Here is a 19,685-nt window from a genome sequence, read left to right on the forward strand (position 1 = left end):
CGTGTTTTGTTTCCTCCTTAATTGAGAACTGTTGTTATGATTTGGGCTTAACAAAAAAAAGTTTGGTTTGACTTTGATTTTTTTATATCCCATTCATCAAAACTACATCCAGTTTTCTTTGGGTGGGCAGAGCGTGTCCATGGGTGGGCACTTAACCCCCCCCCCCCCCCCAATCTGGTAACGCCCCTGGTAGTTGTGAATGTCATTTTCATTTACAATGACAAAAAATACTCAAAATAAATACCCAGATTGCCTCTGATTTTGATGTAAGAAACAGCAACGAAGCACCACAGCACACTCTTAGTACTCCACCAAGGTCAGTAACATCTGAATGACCTAGAATACACCAACAAATCATCATTCTTGTTTGCTCTGTTAACAAACATCCCATTACTGTAAATGTATAGAACCAAAGTCTGTGATTTAGTTCAGCCAGACAACAAATTACTATTCAGTTGTTGCTTGGAAACTGGGAAAATTGGATGATTTTCAAACCATAAAAAAAATTCATTACACACTACACAACACATTTTTTGTGGAGTTAGGTCTGACCGCTCTTTTTAACAAATTTTTGGGAGCTGAAACCAAAACCGATCTCAGTTTTCTCGTCAAGTTTTTGAGCGATAGGATCCCCAATTTCTATTAAATAAATGTGTATGTATGTCAATAAAAAACTAAGATGGAATTGTTCTAAGTTTAGAAAACTAAAAAAAAAAAAAAAAAAGAAAACAGCTTAAAACGAAGTAGAACTTATAACAGTATGTCCATGGTTACCAGTTTAAGAGAAAAGCCAGCACTCATCCTCTTAATTCCTACTATGATAGCTTTCTGTTTGCAGATATTCATAGTACTGATCTCTTGGGAGCTGCACACACCTCTCACCGCATCTCAATTGCGACTGCACAAACAAGTTGCCACGTAGCTGAAGATGAGTCCAATCGTAATAAGATGGCAAGTGTTACTACAGCTAATCAGTGGAATTTTACTTATCTGGTGAGCTGTGGAGAAAAAACTTGCATCAGTTTTATTCAGCATAAAAATCTAATTCAACAGTGTTGCAGTCCAGTGTTTCTTAACCTGCATTGAACAAAAGAACATATTTGAAATGATAAAACTCTCATGACACACCACAGTGCAAACATTTCAAAACAAGTATAAATACTGGAATAAAGATGATCTTGTCTCAGTGTAGACCCCTGTTACATGGTACACAGTGAATCATGTTGGTCTGGAAATCGATGCGCACTCCTGTCCTCAAATAAGCGCCCCCCCATGACAAACATCCTTTTTATTGAGTAAGCCACTGATAACTGAGGGACCCTGCTCAGAGTCTGTCCTGACTGTGTGCACTGGACTCGTCATCCATTCATAATTTTTACATTCAGCTGACATACTGTATAAGGCCATGTTTATTCAATACAAAACATCTATTATAAAAGGGTCTATTCTAAAAATAGCTCTTCAGTGATGGGACATTGTTGTACAAGTGATTACTTTAAAATGTAAACACTTGCAGGTTTGAACGAGGTTTTTGATTGTGTGCAATAATAAGAAAGCAGACCTTGTTCCCTTCTCTGTGGTATTGCATTATAACTTTTCTGTGAAGAAACAAAGCAAGTCTGCTTGAAGAGGAAATCAACCCAAACATATTTTTTTCAATAATATGTTCCCAGCATTGTTTGTCTCTGTGTGCCCTGCGATTGGCCGGCAACCAGTTCAGGGTGTCCCCCGCCTGCTGCCCGAAAACAGCTGGGATAGGCTCCGGCACTCCCCGCGACCCTTGTGAGGACAAGCGGTATAGATAATGGATGGATGGATGTTCCCAGCAGGCCTACTAGTTGAAACATGGCATTCTGATTAATATTGCATTTGTGGAATATGAGTTGAGCAGTAAAATCCACCCGTTTTTAGCCATCTCTGGGGGCGGCCATTTTGTCACTTCTGTCGACAGGTAACGACCAATCACGGCTAACCTGTTTTCTGAAGCTGAGCCGTGATTGGCCATTACCTTAGCCCTGAGCTATTGTGAGCCCATTTACAGTCAACAGAAGTGAAAAAATGGCCGCCCCCAGAGATGGTTAAAGACGGGTGGACAGCTCTTATTCCACACGCGCAATATTTATCAGAATGCCTTGTTTCAACTAGTGGGCTTGCATAGAACATATTCTTGAAAAAAATATGTTTGGGTTGACTTCGTCTTTAAATACATATTTACTTATTGTACTTACTTATTTACTTATAATCCTATTGCTGGCGTCGAACCTCCTACTTACTTACTTGTGTCAGCTAGGAGTATTTCCATAATTGAGCCCTGTTCTACAAAATTGGTATTAGATGTGAATGAATGAATGAATGAATGAATTAAAAATAGTGACAAAGTCCCAAGCTTTTTCGTACTATTGATCCCACTATTCAGCATGCAGTTCCACCCACCCACACGTGACCTAAAAGGAAGGACAGTACTTGTTTGACTTGGCTGGTTTCCCATTTAAATGATTATATATATACACTAAAGCATGCATGAGGTCTCCCTCTTTTCCTCATCATTCTTTCTGATTTTCCACCTCCTTGTGCATAGAAATGAATCGACTAAGTATCACAGTGGTCCTGGGATTACTGGCGCTTGGGTGCGCTCAGCTCAATGTTCGCCAGCCAGAGTGTGACTCTCCTGAGGCGGAAGAAGCCGCATTTGTGGCTCAGGACTATCTCAATGGCCAGCATACTCATGGCTACAAATATGCACTAAACAGGATTGAGGACATCAAGATCCTCTCTAAGGTAAATCGGTGACACACATTTAAACCAATGTATGCAAAATAATGTTTCCATGTTAAGGATAACTGATTTTGGGGGGAAAAAACCAAGTCTGAATCTTTGTTTTATCAAAGATTTAGCAAATAAAACAATTTTATTTTAAGTATTTGTGTGATGTATTAAAAAAATGTAATTAAATAAATTGCATGATCATTTGTAACATTTAAATTTATTTGGAATAAAATAAAAATCATGTGAAATTTTTTCAATTAACTTTTTTAACATTTAATACTAATTCATAATACAACAGTTGGTATCTTGTAACATTCAATTTTAAATAAAGAATTCATTAATTAATTAGTTAAAAATAATTTATATTAAACACATATATGTTACTTTTACATTTACCCATCCATTCTTACAAATTGTTAGTTTTATTTTGACTTTAAAAAGACATTGACAGACAAGTATGATCTGTTGTAACATTTAAATGTATTTTTTTCCCTAGATAACCTTAAATATATTTCAAATTTTTAAAAATCATGTCACAATTTCTTCTTTTTTATTAAAAAAACAACCCTTTTTCTTATTCAGGTTTTGTTAATTTTACTATCAGAATATACAGTGAGCCTCTAGAAAAAGACCAGCGGGCCACAAAACTTTGAACTTTGGACAATGTTGAAAACAAAAGTAAGAATTGTTTTCTTTTTCCAAACATTAAATACAATGTCTCCTTTGCCATAGCCCAATGAAGATGACATCTATGTTGTTGAAGTGGACCTTCTGGAGACAGACTGTCACGTATTGGACCCCACTCCTGTTGCTAACTGCACAGTCCGACCCAAAGCACTCACCGTAAGTAAAAACCAAATGTGGTCTTGAGCAATAGTAACAAATATTCTGCATTACTATCAAGGTTTTGGACTTGTTTTATCTGTGTCTCATATCAGGCGGTAGAAGGAGATTGTGACGTGGTTCTGAAAAGGGTTGGAGGAGTGATGACTGTCACAGCCTTCAAGTGTAAGACTGAAGGTAAAATCTCATACTGGGTGTGTGCCATGTCAGTAAAATATTATTTGGATAAGAAATATATTGCTTCTATCCAAAATACAATGTACATTTTATGTGGTACAGGCGAAATGAGAAACAATTTTAATCAAAGGTGGAACAAGTACTCACACTCAGAACTTAAAATAGAAATAAAGATATTTGTGTTACAGTGGTAGATTGACTTACATAAACAAAAATCGTGTGCTAAAAGGATTATGTCACTGCAACATCAATGCTACTTCGTAAGCCTGTCGATGGCGTTTCCCGTTTGTGTTAGTACTAAACTAGGGAATGGCAACAACAACTGGAAGCTGCATTTTTTGAAGAATTGTTCACTATCTGCCAAACTGCTGCTTGTTGAGAATTGAGCTGATATGAGTTCACTCCCACCACACAGCGTTTGTATCACATTTTCACTCGCAAGTCAAAGAAAAGAAAAATAACAGGCGACGTGATGGCTCTTATCTTGAAAACCCCTTAAGTCGCGTCACTCGTATTTCAAGGCACCAATGTACTTTATTACTTCCCACCGTTAGATTTAATGCAGAATAAAAAACATAACTCACAACATGATTTGTTTGTATTAATAAGTTATGTTTGTCACTGTCATCACTTTTAGGGCACATTGGTATGTAAATCATCATCCAGTTGACTGTCGTGTTATTTTTCTATGATGGTGTTTAGAATCAACAGAGGACCTCTGTTTGGGCTGTCCTACTCTCCTTCCACTGAATGACACCACAGCACTGAACTTTGTGCACGCTTCTCTGGCAACCCTCAACAACAACACAGTAAACACAACATACACTTTGCTTGAGGTCGGAAGAATGTCGACACAGGTGGGCCCCCACACTTTGTTTTACATGCGCTTCTGTATCTGGAACCTTTTGGGTCTTAAAACGTGAATCATTGTTTCAGATTGTCTCTGGTGGGCCACGCTATCTGGCAGAATATGTGATAGCTGAGGCTAATTGCACTAATGACGCCTGTGTGCCGCTGAATGATGTCATGGCTGTAAGTACACTAAGTAGGCCTATCTATGAGTATGAAATAATAATGTATATTAACTTATCTATGCCAGTGAATGTATTGTGACAGGCAGAACAATGAAATGCTCTTCTAGTAGATGGCAGTAGGTAAAATTAACCTGTGTATCCATTTGTTACCATACAAAACAATGATAGCTTTGTGTTCAACTAAACAGCCAAGATTTCACACTTAGTAAATTAATAGATTATCATTACTTCATCCTATTGTCGCTGTCTGGCAGAAACCCAGTGAATCAAAATATGGTCAATTTCATATTTTTTCCCCACATATCAATGCTATTGATCTGTCCCCCATGTTGTTTTTGTCATTAATGTCACTAACCAATTTCACACGTTGGAAACACCTTGACAAAAACTCCATTAACTCTTGAATGCTTGAACTGTCTGGGAATTGTAAAAGTCCACCCCTGCCACCACTTGACGGCATTATGTCATGACCTCAAGATTAAAAGTCTGGATGTTTTTTTTTTGTTTTTTTTTGACAATGAGTAAAAATAGTTAATCATTTGAGCAAGCCTATTTTGTTCAAATTGAATAGCTGTAATATTTCGGTGCAGATGGAAGCAGTTAGCCGCAAAAATACTGTATGTTATGAACAGATTCAAGTAGTGGAAGTCCTGAGCTTGTTTCTCTTCAGCGAGCCAGTCCCATCTTGGGTTAATGGAGACCATGACAACCAAAAGGTGTCATGTCCAATCTTCTACTAAATTTTCTTAGGGTTGCCATCATTACAGAGAATTCCGCTTCACAAAGATAAGACAAATCAAGTGCATTTGTGCTGTTTTGAAGTCTTTGCCTCATTTATGATCCTTGTGCCACATATGACACAGAGCAGTCTTAGTGCATGACAATCAATCTCTTAAATGCTTCCTTCTTCTGGAACCTGTAGGGTCTTTTGTCATGTGGCCGCTCCACCTCTCAAAAGAGTTTTTTGTTTTTACTAATAGCTTGTGATCTTTTTTTTTTTTTACATATTACATGACCGATACAAGCGGTTTGATGTGCAGAGGCAAAATAAAACTTTCAGACCCTGATGGCCAGTAAAATAATTGTTCAGTCTCAGTACCAGTAGCGACCCAATGGTTGGGGAAAGCTGCTATAAAAGATGTCTAAAAATATTGACAGGTTATTTTCCTCACTTTGCCATTACATGTGCACATAATTTTTCCAACAACTCTTTCAATCAGAATCGTGGTATTTGCACTGCCAAAGGCCTGGAAGCTACCCACACAGTTGACTGCAAGATGTTTTCCGTTATGGTGAGTCATACAGTACTCTTGTCTAAACCAAGTTGACAGTACGCTACTCAAAGTTAGGAATGTTGGGTGCGATTTCAGGATGAACCCAAAATGCAAAAAATAACCACTACTCTGTTGATTTATGTTCTTCAGGTGCCTCCTCAAGATGTAAACAGCACTGGGGTTTCTGACATATTCCCAACAATTCACATGCACACAAAAAACATGACCAGAAAGCATGGTCTGAGACACCACAAGCTGACTTCTCTTCATGACCCGCATCTTACTGGCCTTCTGTCTGCCGAGTCGGCATCAGAATCTGCTGAAGTGGTGTCTGTAGCCAACCCTGCAGTGTTGAATTCTACAGAATCAGTTCCAGCTGCTGACACATCATCTGCCTCAGTCAGTACAGAGGTTCCCGTCGCGGTGGTCAAGAGAGACGTACCTGCTGCACCTGCCTCAGTTACAGACCCAGTTCTCCTGATGCCATTATGCCCTGGCAGGGTCAGATTCTTTTAAGCATTCATTTGCATCATATACTTAGATAACCTGGATTAGACTTCTAAAAACACTGGCTCCAACTGTAACACATTTATATTTCTTTGTTTTTGGAAATGTGGCATTCAACCATTACTCCTCGGCTTGGTGTCAAACAAGACATCCATTTCATTGCAATAAAGAATTATGTGAAACAGTTTGAATCTCTCAAAATGTTTACTTCAGTTATATTCATGTTGCATATCACTGTCCTGTGAAAACCCATGTCCAATTTTATGTTTTTAATTTTCACATTAACGTAGTGTCCATTGAAACCCCATTCACAAAAAAAAAAAAAAAAAACAATGGCCAAGGTTTTCACAGGAGAGCAACTATAGACACCCTAATTCTTCTAGTTTAAAACCTTTGGAGGTATGACAAAATCAACTGCCCACTGAAAGCAAGTCCCCTTGAATACTACTGTAAAGAGTAAGGGTGGGAAGTACATAACTATTTCAGAATTTTCAGGCATCTGTACTTTCCTTGAGAATCTATTTTGATTACTTTACTTTTACTCTATTTGAAAAAAAGACCTCTATGTTGTACTGCCTCAAGGTAAGCGTTACTTTTTCAAACTTCATGGATGACAAGATCAATAAAGCCAAAAGTTTATTTTCAATTAATGCATGCCATCTCAGCTCTTGACCCTCTTTTTCACTGCGACGGTCCAATCCTGTAACAAACAAGCAAGATCAGTTTGAAGATCAGACAAGGAATTTAAAAATGACATACCATGTTTGTTGGACTCAGTTCCTTTGATCCACGAACAAGTGCTGGATTTGTTTGAGATTTTTTGGGTTTAAAGTGATTCATAGAAGACTTGATCAGTCCTTCAAGCAGAGGTTTTGAATTCCACACGTTAACATGTTGAGTATTCGAAGGCCTCGCAAGATGTTGGCCTGGGACATTTTGGTCAAGAACAACCCTGAAATTATTTTTGGACTCCATAGACACTCTGGGCTCTCTACCTGGTGGACCACGCTGTAGAAGTATATATCCTTTTGGTTCAGACGAAGGCCCAGTCTGATCACGTTTAGAGGATTTTTTTTGCTTATGCCTATGTGACAAATTTTGCGTGAATGAAGCGTTTTTTGCTGATTCAGCATCATTAAGCATGGAGTAAGGGAGCAGAGGGGCAAACTCCTCCTGGATCCCAAGATGGGAAGGTCCATCAGATCCAAAGGAGAATCCCCTAGGTGCTGGCATACGATTTGGGTTCTGCTGCTGAAGATAATGGCCGATAGGAGACTTTGCATTCAGACCAGGCTGATAATTGAAGGCCCTAAACTGGCCATTTGTTTTTTTTGGGTGCTTATTTTGTGCCTCTTGATTTGCAGGGGTATAAAATGGATTCTGAACCCTGAAGGACCTAACTTGAGGTGATAATAGGCCTGGTGGTAGATTTGGACTATTCTTATATGGCCACCTTGAAACCTGTGAATTAGGTTTGAGTGCCAAATAAGGGTAACTTGGTCTTTCAGGTGCTACCTTCTCTGGGATGGTTCCTGATAGTGAAGCAGAACTGCCACCTGGTGGCTGGTGATAGGGCTGTTTTTTATTAGGAACAGAGTCTGTTGCTTTCTCCGGATTATATTTTTCTTCATTTAGTTTTTGAGCAGGCAAACTATAACCCATCCAATTTCCAGGTCCATAATAGGCCATGGAAGCATCAAATGGAAATTCTTGTGAAACCACATGTGCCACTTTATCAGACTGTCCAGGAGATGCGAGATAAAGATGTTGATGGAAAGTAATTTGTGGGCAGCAATTTGAAAAACCAATGTCACAAAATTGAATGCAACCCCTTTTTGAGCCCTGGGGGACCATGGCGCCATTAGTGGGCTGTGGGGGTGGAGTAGCCTGTTGTGGTTCCTTGGCTGGGGGTAACGTTACAGACTGCTGCCATTGTGGATGAGACCTCTTATCCTCTGGAAGTTGGACTGCAGGTCTTGCATCTTCAGGCTTCTGAGAAAGATTTTTATTAGCATGTGTTGCACTGTCTGGTTTTTCAGGTGTTTGGGGTTCCAGAGACCAATAAACATTGCCAGGGACCTCAGGTTTCAGTGGGTTCTTGTTAACTGCTCCAATATTAAATGGATGGAAGAGGTTAGCTGGTTGCCGCACATTACCAGGGATTTCAGGATGTTTTGAGTCTGGTGGTTGTGGGAAAGGTAGTGGCTTTTTGGGCAATTCTGGGTCAGGCATAGGGTAAACCAGGTAGGGATTGTGTGGCTGCTGGACCAGACTTTGAGGGGATGCGGAAGGTTGGAGGGGCTGGGGAGGCTTGGCAACTAGTTTGCTTTCATGCCACAAGGGGTAGGATGGCCGCTCCACATGACCCAATGGAGCCTCAGGTTTCAATAGCCATGGATGTAGCATTGGCTTTTGGGCTGGTTCTTTAGGACTAGGATTAGGATATAGTGGAAAGGGGTATGGATGAGATGGCTGCTTCACTTGTCCATGAAGGACTCCAAGATCTTCTGGTTTGAATGGCCATGGATCTGGCATTTGCTTTTTGGGTGGTTCTTTAGGACTGGGCCTAGGATAAAGTGGAAATGGGTATGAATCAACCGGCTGCTTCACATGTCCATTAGGGACCTCGGGTTGCTGCGGCTTGATTAGCCATGGATTTGGTATTGGCTTTTTGGGTGGTTCTTTAGGACCTGGCTTTGGGTAAAGAGGATACTGGTTTGGATTGGTTGACTGCTTCACTGGTCCAAGAGCAGACATTTGTGATTTAGATGGCCATAGCTGCGGCATTGGCTTTTTAGCTGGTTCTTTAGGATTGGGCATAGGATAAAGTGGATAGGGGTATAGATCGGTTGGCTGCTCCAATTGACTTGATGGGACCTCAGGCTTTTTTTGATTATGCATTGGCATTTTGGTGGTTTCTTTAGGACTGGGAATAGGGTAAAGTGGATAGGGGTATGCATTGGCTGGATGCAACACTGAATCTGGAGGGGCCTCAGGCTTTTGTGGAGTAGGCATTGGCTTTTTGGTGGTTTCTTTGGGACTGGGAATAGGGTAAAGTGGATAAGGGTATGCATTGGCTGGATGCACCACTGGATCTGGAGGGGCCCCAGGCATTGTTTTTTTGGTGGGTTCTTCAGGACTGATCATAGTGTAACGTGGATAGGGGTATAGATCGGTTGGTTGCACCACCTGATCTGGAGGGACTTCAGGCATTGGTTTATTGGTGGGTTCTTTAGGACTGGCCATTGGGTAAAGTGGATAGGGGTATGGATCAGTTGGCTGCTCCAAATGACCTGGGGTGACCTCTGGGTTTGGGGGGAAGGGCATTTGTTTATTGGTGGTTTTTTTAGGACTGGGCAAAGGGTAAAGTGGATAGGGGTATGGATTGATTGGCTCATCCACTTGACCTGGAGTGACCTGAGGCCTTTGTGGATTGGGCATTGGCCTTTTGGTAGGTTCTTTCGGACTGGGCATTGGGTAAAGTGGATAGGGGTGTGGATCAATTGGCTCATCCACTTGACCTGGAGTGACCTCATGCTTGTGTGGATTAAGCATTGGCCTTTTGGTGGGTTCTTTAGTACTGGGCATGTGGTAAACTGGGTGGGGGTATTTATTGGGTGGCAGCTGCACTTGACCTGGAGTGACCAGAGTCATTTGTGGGTTAGGCAGTGGCTTTTTTGTTTCTTTAGGACTCGCAATGGGGTAAACTAGGTAGGGGTGTGGTTTGGGTGGCTGATGCACTGAACCTGGAGGAACGTCAGGGTTTTGTGGATCAAGTATAGGCTTTTTGACTGGTTCTTTAGAATTGGGTAAAGGATAAAATGGATAGGGGTAAGGATGGCCGTATTGATAATCTGGCTCCTGAACTTGACCTGCAGGGATCTCGGGTTTAGGATTGGGAATAGGATAAAGTGGATAGGTGTATGGATATTTTGGTGGCTGCATTTGATCCAGAGGGTCCTCAGGCTGTTGTGTAACTGGCATGGGCTTGTCGTTTGGTTTACGCCCAGATCCTGGCATGGGGCTTGAAGGATGAGGGTGGACAGGCTGGTGCACTTTACCTGGTGGTTTCTCAGGTTCTTGCGGTTGGTAAGGCTGTGGTTCATTTTCAGGGTAAGTGAAAAATGGATGGAGGTAAGGATATAGAGGTTGAGCAGCTCGAACTGTTGGTGCCTCTGGGTTTTGTGGTTGTGGAAGCTGTGGAGAAGATGTAGGCTTGGGATCAGGTATTTGCAGAGGGTAAAATTGATTGTTAGAAGCTGGCTTTGCACCTTGACTTGGTTTCACCTCAAGTTGTTGTGAAGATGGAACAATCTTAGCATCTTCGCTTGGTTTACTTTCAGACAGTGGGTTTGGCAGGAATGGAAAATATGGTTTCTCGAAATGTCCTGAAAGGACTTCAGGTAGGTGCGGCTTGGTGGGTTTATGAGAAGGAACTGTCTTTGCATCTTTGCTTGGTTTATTATCAGTCTGTGGATTAGGCAAGGGATATGGCTTCCCCGCATGACCTGGAGGGACTTTAGTTTCATGTGGAGCAGCTGAGGGTTTTTGTACAGGGTCTGCTGCAGGTCCAGGTGTAGGGTTAAGTGGATTGGGGAAGAGATAAGATGGTGTGTCAGGCGTTTGTGCTTGGGAAGGCTGCGGAGCAGGTTTGGGGTTGTCTGGTTTATTTTCAGGCCATACAGGAAAGAGAGGGTACACTGGCTGCTCTGTGTGATCAGGAGGAGCTTCAATTTGTGATGGGTTTCGAACAGGTCCAGGGTTGTGTGATACCACAGGTTTGGAGGCACTTGAAGGTGGATAATAGAATGGGTATGAGGGAAACAAGCCTAAATTTGGGGGTTCTGATGGTTTAGGTTTGGGGCTTTTTGTATGTTCAGGTAGACCTGGTGCCATTGATGGACATGAAATCTTCGTTGCTCCTTCACCAGCCAATTCAACAGTGTACCTTCCATCCTGAAATAAAAGATTTCAATCATTGAAATACTTTAAGTAAAACCGGACTTGCAAATGACTTTACCTCCTCCTCCACACAGGCACCATAGTGGACAGACAGGACCACACCTTCAGCATTATCCACGACACCGATCCCACATTTATGTAATGCAGCATTTATCAGCTCCCATTTGCCATTCACTGTTAAGAGTTACAATATGATCAGTTACAAAAAAAAAAAAAAAAAAGTTTTGTCTAAATTAGGGGTCCTCAAACTGGGATCTGGACACCTGGTCTACAAAATAAATTCTCAAATTGTAACACGGGGGCTACCTATATACCTAGGAGCTGAACGACTTTTTTGTTTAATTGCCACTGATTAAAGTCGAGTCTTTGTAATCTATACTCACTGACAATAGGCTCATGCACACAATTTATGCAGGACATACTGTACACATTAAGCCCATGTGGGCTGCGTGATTGGTTTGCCACTGGGACTGTCAGGTAACATTTGCACAACTTGACAGAATGGGGAAAACTGTCCACATTCTGGGCCCACCATGCCAGCATGTTCAAATTTTGCAATGTTTGCAAATAACCACAGTGCTTCCAAAGCAGAGGAATACTTCCTTGTTCTTCTGCTTTAAAAAGGCGCAGGATGAAAAATTGTTCAAAATCCTGTTTTGGGCTTTTATAGTTGCAATGATTTTACATTCATACAATATTTTAGTACGACTAAACTATGCATTGCCTTAACTGACAATTTTTCTGTACGACTATATAATCAAGTCGTGCAAATGGTTAATGGTCAGATGTTTTGCTTGTTCTTCTGATACAAGTCACATCATGCATGCATTTGTCAACTATTGCCGTTTCGTACCACGGCGTGCCATTTGCATTGACTTTATGGGATTACGCAGCTCGAATGGTTAATATTCATATATGGTGGAAATGCACCCTAAGGGCATCCTGGACCAAAAGGTTTGAGTAGTCCTGGTATAAATGGATAAACAGCTCCCAGAGTTGAAGGGGTCATATTAAGTTAAACAGTAACTCACCATTTATTTTAATTCTAGAAGGTGGGACAATCCATTCCGTTTTCACAATCATGCCTTCTGTAAGGCATGTGACCATTGGTTGGCTGGATGAAGATGGTCTCATCAGGGGGCATGTCATCTTCACTGGTAACCCCCACCAAAGTAACGGTAGCACATATGAATCCCCCTGGAAAAAAAAACCATTTGAGTCCATACCCAATTCTTGTGTACAGTGGGTATGGAAAATATTCAGACCGATTGAAATTTGTCATTGCAGCCATTTGCCAAAAATCAAAAAAAGTTAATTTTATTTCTCAATGTACACTCTGCATCCCATCTTGACAGAAAAAGATATTTTTGCAAATTAATGAAAAAAGAAAAACTGAAATATGGTCATAAGTATTCAGACCCTTTGCAGCTACCTTTATATTTAACTCACATGCCGGCCATTTCTTCTGATCTTCCTTGTGATGGTTCTGCTACTTTATTGGAGTCCAGCTGTGTTTAAACTGATTGGACTTGATTAGGAAAGGTCTATATAAGACCTTACAGCTCACAGTGCATGTCAGAGAATGTTAATCATGAAGTCGAATGAACTGTCAAAGGTCAGAGACAATTGTGGCAAGGCACAGATCTTGCCAAAGTTAAAGAATTTCTGCAGCACTCAAGGTTTCTAAGAGTACAGTGGCCTCCATAATCCTCAAATGGAAGAGGTTTGGGAAGACCACAACTCTTTCTAGACCTGGCCGTCCAGCCAAACTGAGCAATCGTGGGAGAAGAGACTTGGTGAGAGGGGTAAAGAATCCAAATATCACTGTGGCTGACCTCCAGAGATGCAGTCGGGAGAAAGTTCCACAAAGTCAACTATCATTGCAGCCTCCACCAGTCGGGGCTTTATGGCAGAGTGGCCCGATGGAAGACTCTCCTCAGTGCAAGACATGAAAGCCCGCATAGAGTTGGCCCAAAAACACATGAAGAACTCCCAAATTATGAGAAATAAGATTCTGTGGTCTGATGAGACCAAGATTGAACTTTTTGGTGTCAATTCCAAGCGGTATGTGTGGAGAAACCCAGGCACTGCTCATCGCCTGGCCAATACAATCGCTACAGTGAAACATTGTGGTGGGAGCATCATGTTGCGGGGGTGTTTTTCAGCTCCAGGGACAGGACGCCTTGTTGCAATGGAAGGAAAGATGAATGCGGCCAAGTACAGAGATATCCCGGAGGAAAACCTCTTCCAGAGTGCTTGGGACCTCAGACTGGGCCGAAGGGTCACTTTTCAACAGGACATTGACCCGAAGTACACAGCTAAAATAAAGGAGTGGCTTCAGAACAACTCTGTTCTTGACTGGCCCAGCCAGAGCCTTGACCTAAACCTGATTGAGCATCTCTGGAGGGACAAAACTCAAGAGGATCTGCAAGGAAGAATGGAAGGCGATCCCCAAATCCAGGTGTGAAAAACTTGTTGCATCATTCCCAAGAAGACTCATGGCTGTATTGGCTCAAAAGAGTGCTTCTACTCAGAACGTGCCAGGGTGTGAACACTTAAGACCATAGGATATTGTTGTTTTCCTTGAATAAATAAAATATTTCTACATTTGTTTTCTTTTCCCTGTCAAGATGGGTTGCCGAGTGTACATTAATGAAATAAAATTAACTTAAAATTACCCCAAATTTGTGAGCACTAATTTTTAAATCAAGCTTCTTTGTGCCCTCTTGTTAGTATTATATATCTCACTGATGTGTCAGTTCTATGTGCTGATTTCTTTCTGTCCTTTTCTTTATTGCTTTTATTGTAATGTTACTTCTTTTGACCTGCTCGGGACTGCAGATGGAAAGTAGCCGTTGGCTAATTCTGGCATATTTACATGTAAATGTTCATTAATATGCACTGTCCCTTTCAAATATTGACCGAACTTTTGGGAAATTGTTGCAATGACAAAGTGAAATATTAAGGGGTCTGAATAATTTCGTACCGCGTGTGTGGGGCGGGGGGGTGTATACACACACCTACACATTTCTGGATGTGTTGCTAAGAGTTATTTTGTTTGAATTTTGCTCTTGCATAGATTACACAGTGGCCTCATTCAAATAACTAGGGAAAAAAAAAAGTTCAATTTACTCTTTACGCTTTTTAAGAGTAATAAACAGGCTTGTTTTCTTCATTTGAACTACAAATGCATTATGGAAATTCAGCAAATAAGTTACCAGATAAATGTATTAAATGTGAAAATTTCTTGCAAGACTAGCTTGATTTTATTTGTAGTGACATGCAGTTTTATTATTTTTCATAGTATTTATTTTTAATCTGATTTTATTACATTTGACTTTAATACTTTTAATAATTTTAATTTAGTTTTGTATTAAAGATTTCTTTCATTTGATACTTAATCATTTTTATTAGTTTAATTACATCCACATAGTATTACTGCATGTTTAGCCCTTATGAGATTCAGTTGTTGACCTTGGAAGTGCCTAGCAAAAACAAAAGTACTCTGAAAAAAATGCGCCAACCACAAGTACACTATCCCCCAGACCACCTCCAAAAAAAAAGAAAAATAAATCTTTCAAAGATATGCAGTTTTTTTTAACTGTGTGTGACTGTTATTTACAGGAGAAAGGCATGCATTTTACTCAATTTCCAAAATCTGCACAGTTTAACAAAATTTGTTACAAAATGTTTGTGAAAAGTTCAGAATTGAACTGTCGCAGAGGTGGAATAGAAAAGTTGGCATCAACAGTCTTACCTCCTGAGTGACAAAACAACCATTATAAGGGGCAACCAAGAGCATTTCTTCTTGTGTTGACCTGATTGTGTAACCGCAGCTTTGTGGGAGCTTGAATAGAGACAATGGAGACAGACTACCTATGGCACAAATCAATTTAACAGGTAATTTAGAACTCATGAGAAACCTAGAATTTCTGCATTAGGTGAAATATTTCTAAAGTAGAAAGCATACCCCTATCCACCAAAAACAGAGATGCGGGATTGGACACATCTTGGACTTGAAGTTTCATAGAGTCTCTCGTACATTCCACCTTTGGATCCATTTTGAGGAGCTGATCAGTCATTGTTTTACCAGCCTTTGAAAAATTGTCATCCTGCATACTGGGTTGCCTGTAAACATCCCATCCTTTGAAGAAAAAACATTCAATAGATATAAAAATACATAGATGCATTTGCAATATACAATAATGTACATATGATACTATTCACCATTTCAACGGTCACTTCCATAGCGATCAATGGTTAGGCTCACCGTAATTGGTGGATTTAGTGTCATTTTGTCTTCACCTTTGAAAAGGGAAGTAAAAAATGCTGGACAATGTTCTATGCACCCCCAATAGTCTAAACATGGTATTCTAATGAATATTGCATTTATGGAATCATGTGAATTAACCAGCAAACACTGATTTTTAATCAATCTCAGGTAGTGGCCATTTTGCTACTTGACAGAAAATTACATCACAAATGCTAAAGGGGACAACTCACGAATGTCACATTAAAAAACCCAGTAAATTGCTCAACCATTTCCAATTTTAAAGGAGTGATTTCTTAAAAAAAAAAAAAAAAAAAAAAAAGCCAAATCCCTTCTCTCAGCATTGTTAAACATGAAGACTTTTGAAGAAACATGAAGTCCGTGCATATGATTTGCCTTTGAGGACCACATAAAATGTCACAAATCGGGCAATCAGGCCTTGAGTTTGACACCTGTGGCATACAGGTGTTAAAAAAAAAAATGGACTTCACTTCCATTTTAATGTGCCTCACAAGATTAAAAACTAAAAGGTGGTACAGCCTTGCAGTTTGTTGGCCCTAAATTGTGGAACGCATTTCCTTTTGAGCTAAAAGCTGCCTCTTGTGTGTACATTTAAAATGTTGAAACAGACTTGTTTTAATTTGTGATTTATATTGATCTTTTCTTCCTTGCCTTGGCTCATTTTTGGCCACACAGGCTGCAAATTGTGACCCATGTTTTTTTGCCTTCCATTACTGCATACCATTCATTCTGTATTTTCAACCCTTTTAAATACAACTTTAAGCCACAACAGGTTGTACAACATATACTGCACAGTATTTTACACCACGTATCCCCTCTTACACTAGGAATAGTTGACTTTGTACAGCCACCAGTGAGAGCTTCCACTTAAAATTTTTATTTTAATTTATTATTTTTCTCTCCATAGTCAGGATTTATTAAGTCAAAACTATCATTCATTTGCGTCATCGTAGTACAGCAAGTCATTAAAGGCCCCTTTTGAGGAAACTAACTCACAAAACTGCTCTCTTCTCCAAAAAATGTAATCTGGTAGAAAACAAAAAAAGTGTGTTTAGTCTAGAATTACATTTTTTTACCATAGCTGTATGGACGAATTTAAAAATTGAGATTTCATGGACTTTAATTGACCAAAAAAGGCCAAGATAGAGCCAAAACGTACTATTGTTATTTAAAGAGCTTTAACCCATTAAAATAAAATAAAAAAGTTTGACAAGTGTCCATCATAAAGCCCAAAGGGTTAACTGTTAAAATGCCAAATAGTGTGTTTCATTTGAAGCACTTTGAGTCCTGTTAAATGCTATATAAATAGAAGGTCCTATTTCTTAGATCTCACATTATGTTCAAATTGTTGCATAAACTGTACTGCATCTGCTAACAACCCATGTGAAATAAACTTGAGTAACAATGGGGAGAAAGAGTAATACATACCCATATCTGCTTGGTAATCGGAATCCGCATCCAAGATGTGAGTCGTGGCTTTGTTCGGTGGGGCAATTTGCTGAAAGATTAAAAGCCTTCCGCTGTAGGAAACGTCACTTTTGTTTGGAATCAGAGGGGAGCTATGTCTTAATTTAACTGATGTCTTCAGCCTTGCCAGTTGGGAGCATTGGCAAAATGTATTGGCGACAAGAAGAAAAAGTCCAAAATACAATAAAATCTTAGAGGCCCCTGGCTCTCTACACGCCATTGGAACTAAAAAAGAAGGCACTGCATAAAGAGAAAGTCGAGTTCTCCTGTGCTGACCACCTAAAAGATAGTTGGCTGCACAGGTAGGATTAATGAAGAAAAAAAGAGCCACGCCGCACCAGGTGTTATCAATGGGTTAATTGTGGGTGTGGCCAAATGTGTCCAATTGAAACGCAGTGGAAGGCCATGCAATTGACTCCTGGGCCTTCAGGAGAGATTTACCCAACCTAATCCACCTTAGATTTTACAAAAACGCAATATAGCAGCACACAACTGTGCCACGAAAGAGAGTATATAGATGCAGTAGCTATCACGCTACCAAGATTTATGGCTTTTGATCAAAGGTCAGGGTCATAAATAATATATTTGATATGAATAGTTTCCGGACAGCTGAAAGCGATAAAATGTAACGACCGTACATCATAGGGGTCAATATTTTATTTGAAGTAGTCAAAAGGTCAAAGTAGTATATGTCAGGGTTTGTTTGAACTTTATTTGATATGTGTATTATGTGAGCAAGGGTTGTTTTTATTAGATAAAGTGTTTCATTTTACCATGTAAGAGGAGGGGGGGGGGGGGAGCGCGCATCCATGGGTGAGAAGGGTGCATCCTTTCACACACGAGGGGGGCTGCCCGCGGTAATAAACCTGTGGGTTTTTTTGTAGGATCATAAAAATCAGAGGTATCTGGTATATGGAGAGGATAGGCGGTAGAAATAAATACAGTATTTGGGGGAAATTACGACGCGAGGCTTTACTACCTCATTTCTTGGAGACATTACTAACGATGACGTCACGTCATAACCGTGCCTAAAAAAAGGAATCTATCTGAACCGTGAATTAATTACTACTATCACCATTAATGTCTATTTTATGCTTCATGTTTCAAGTGCGATTAAATTGAAGTAAAATATAAAGTCGTTAGTGTTACTCAAAACAACTTTGCAGAGTCGATCCCCCTGCTGCCAGCACTTTCCCTCCGCCTGCGCGGAGTACATTTTAGGTCCCGGATGACGTTATTGTCGGATATATGCGACCTGTCCGTTCAGGCCGCAATCGCATTATAAAAAAATGGGATACGTATCCGATTTAGGGTTAGGGGGGGGAAAAATTGGAATTGAGCCGTTCAGACTGTCAAAAAAAAAAATCAGATACAGGTCGCATACACCGGTAGTCAAAAAAGTCGCATTTGCCTGCGGTGTGAACCTAGCCTTATGATATCTGATTGCCAAGTGTGCGTGGCTTACAATTTGTTACATAAAGAAGAAAAAAAAGGAATTGATAACTTTTTACTTTGCCAATTGCATTACTAATTATGTGTAAGCCATGTAAAGTGCAATTATTGTAATACTCATGTATTTTTGTCAGTAAAATAAAGCAAATATCAACTATATAAATGTCTTTCTGTAATACTTGCATGGTGGAAGACTGGTTAGCACATCCGCCTCACAGTACAGAGGTCCAGGGTTTGAATCCGGGCTCCGGCCCTGCTGTGTGGCGTTTTCATGTTCTCTTGCGCCTGTGTGGGTTTTCTCCGGGTACTTTGATTTCCTCCCACACTCCCAAAATATGCATGATAGGTTAACTGAACACTAAATTGTCCGACGTTTTGTTTTGGAGTGTGAATGATTGTTCGTCTCATCTGTGTGCCCTGCGGTTGGCTGGCTACCAGTTCAGGGTTTACCCCACCTACCGGGTTAGGCACTGCCATGCCCCTGACCCTCGTGAGGCTACAGTTCGGTTAATAGATGGAGGAATTTGGTTGTTGTCAAGCTTAACATTTCCACTCTGTCATAGTGAATTATTGATATAACCAGTAGTCAGGTTGCTAACTGAATTGCATTGCCAAGTGAAGGTCAGCCATGCACTTATCTAACATAGCCAAAAATGTCCACCCCGTCAGCAAGCTCACATATTCTATTTGTGTGTACATTGTTACTAACTACATTACCATCCATTTTCTGAAGAGCTCATCCTCAGTAGCGTCGCGGGCATGGAGCCGATCCCAGCTGCCATTGAGTGAGAGCCAGCATACAACCTGAACTGGTTGCCTGCCAATCGCAGGACACAGACAGACAACCATTCCGGACTAACAGAATTAAATAGGGTTTGTATTGAAAATCTTTTTTTTCTTCTATATTCCATC

At 40.4% G+C, this 19,685-nt stretch overlaps 2 protein-coding genes across 2 annotated transcripts; one reads left to right on the forward strand and one right to left on the reverse strand.

The window, feature by feature from the left end:
• The first annotated feature begins 2,523 nt into the window (after nucleotides 1-2,523).
• ahsg2 (alpha-2-HS-glycoprotein 2) lies at nucleotides 2,524-6,788 on the forward strand. Its single transcript, XM_086042711.1, has 7 exons — nucleotides 2,524-2,778; nucleotides 3,499-3,609; nucleotides 3,705-3,786; nucleotides 4,489-4,643; nucleotides 4,723-4,818; nucleotides 6,041-6,112; nucleotides 6,245-6,788. Exons 1-7 carry the CDS (start codon nucleotides 2,581-2,583, stop codon nucleotides 6,608-6,610), a joined length of 1,080 nt encoding a protein of 359 aa, XP_085898837.1. The 5' UTR covers nucleotides 2,524-2,580; the 3' UTR covers nucleotides 6,611-6,788.
• A 436-nt stretch (nucleotides 6,789-7,224) lies between these two features.
• Nucleotides 7,225-17,639, reverse strand: LOC147140709 (uncharacterized). Its single transcript, XM_086042710.1, has 7 exons — nucleotides 17,283-17,639; nucleotides 15,534-15,707; nucleotides 15,321-15,439; nucleotides 12,595-12,760; nucleotides 11,622-11,737; nucleotides 7,361-11,557; nucleotides 7,225-7,301 (listed from the first exon to the last, which is right to left on the reverse strand). The coding sequence occupies exons 1-7, from the start codon at nucleotides 17,539-17,541 to the stop codon at nucleotides 7,263-7,265; spliced, it is 5,070 nt and encodes a 1,689-aa protein (XP_085898836.1). The 5' UTR covers nucleotides 17,542-17,639; the 3' UTR covers nucleotides 7,225-7,262.
• Between the last annotated feature and the right edge of the window lie 2,046 nt (nucleotides 17,640-19,685).

The sequence above is a fragment of the Filicampus tigris genome, chromosome 10 (assembly GCF_054856515.1).
Source record: "Filicampus tigris isolate MCC_2025a chromosome 10, RoL_Ftig_1.0, whole genome shotgun sequence".
NCBI lineage: Eukaryota > Metazoa > Chordata > Actinopteri > Syngnathiformes > Syngnathidae > Filicampus > Filicampus tigris.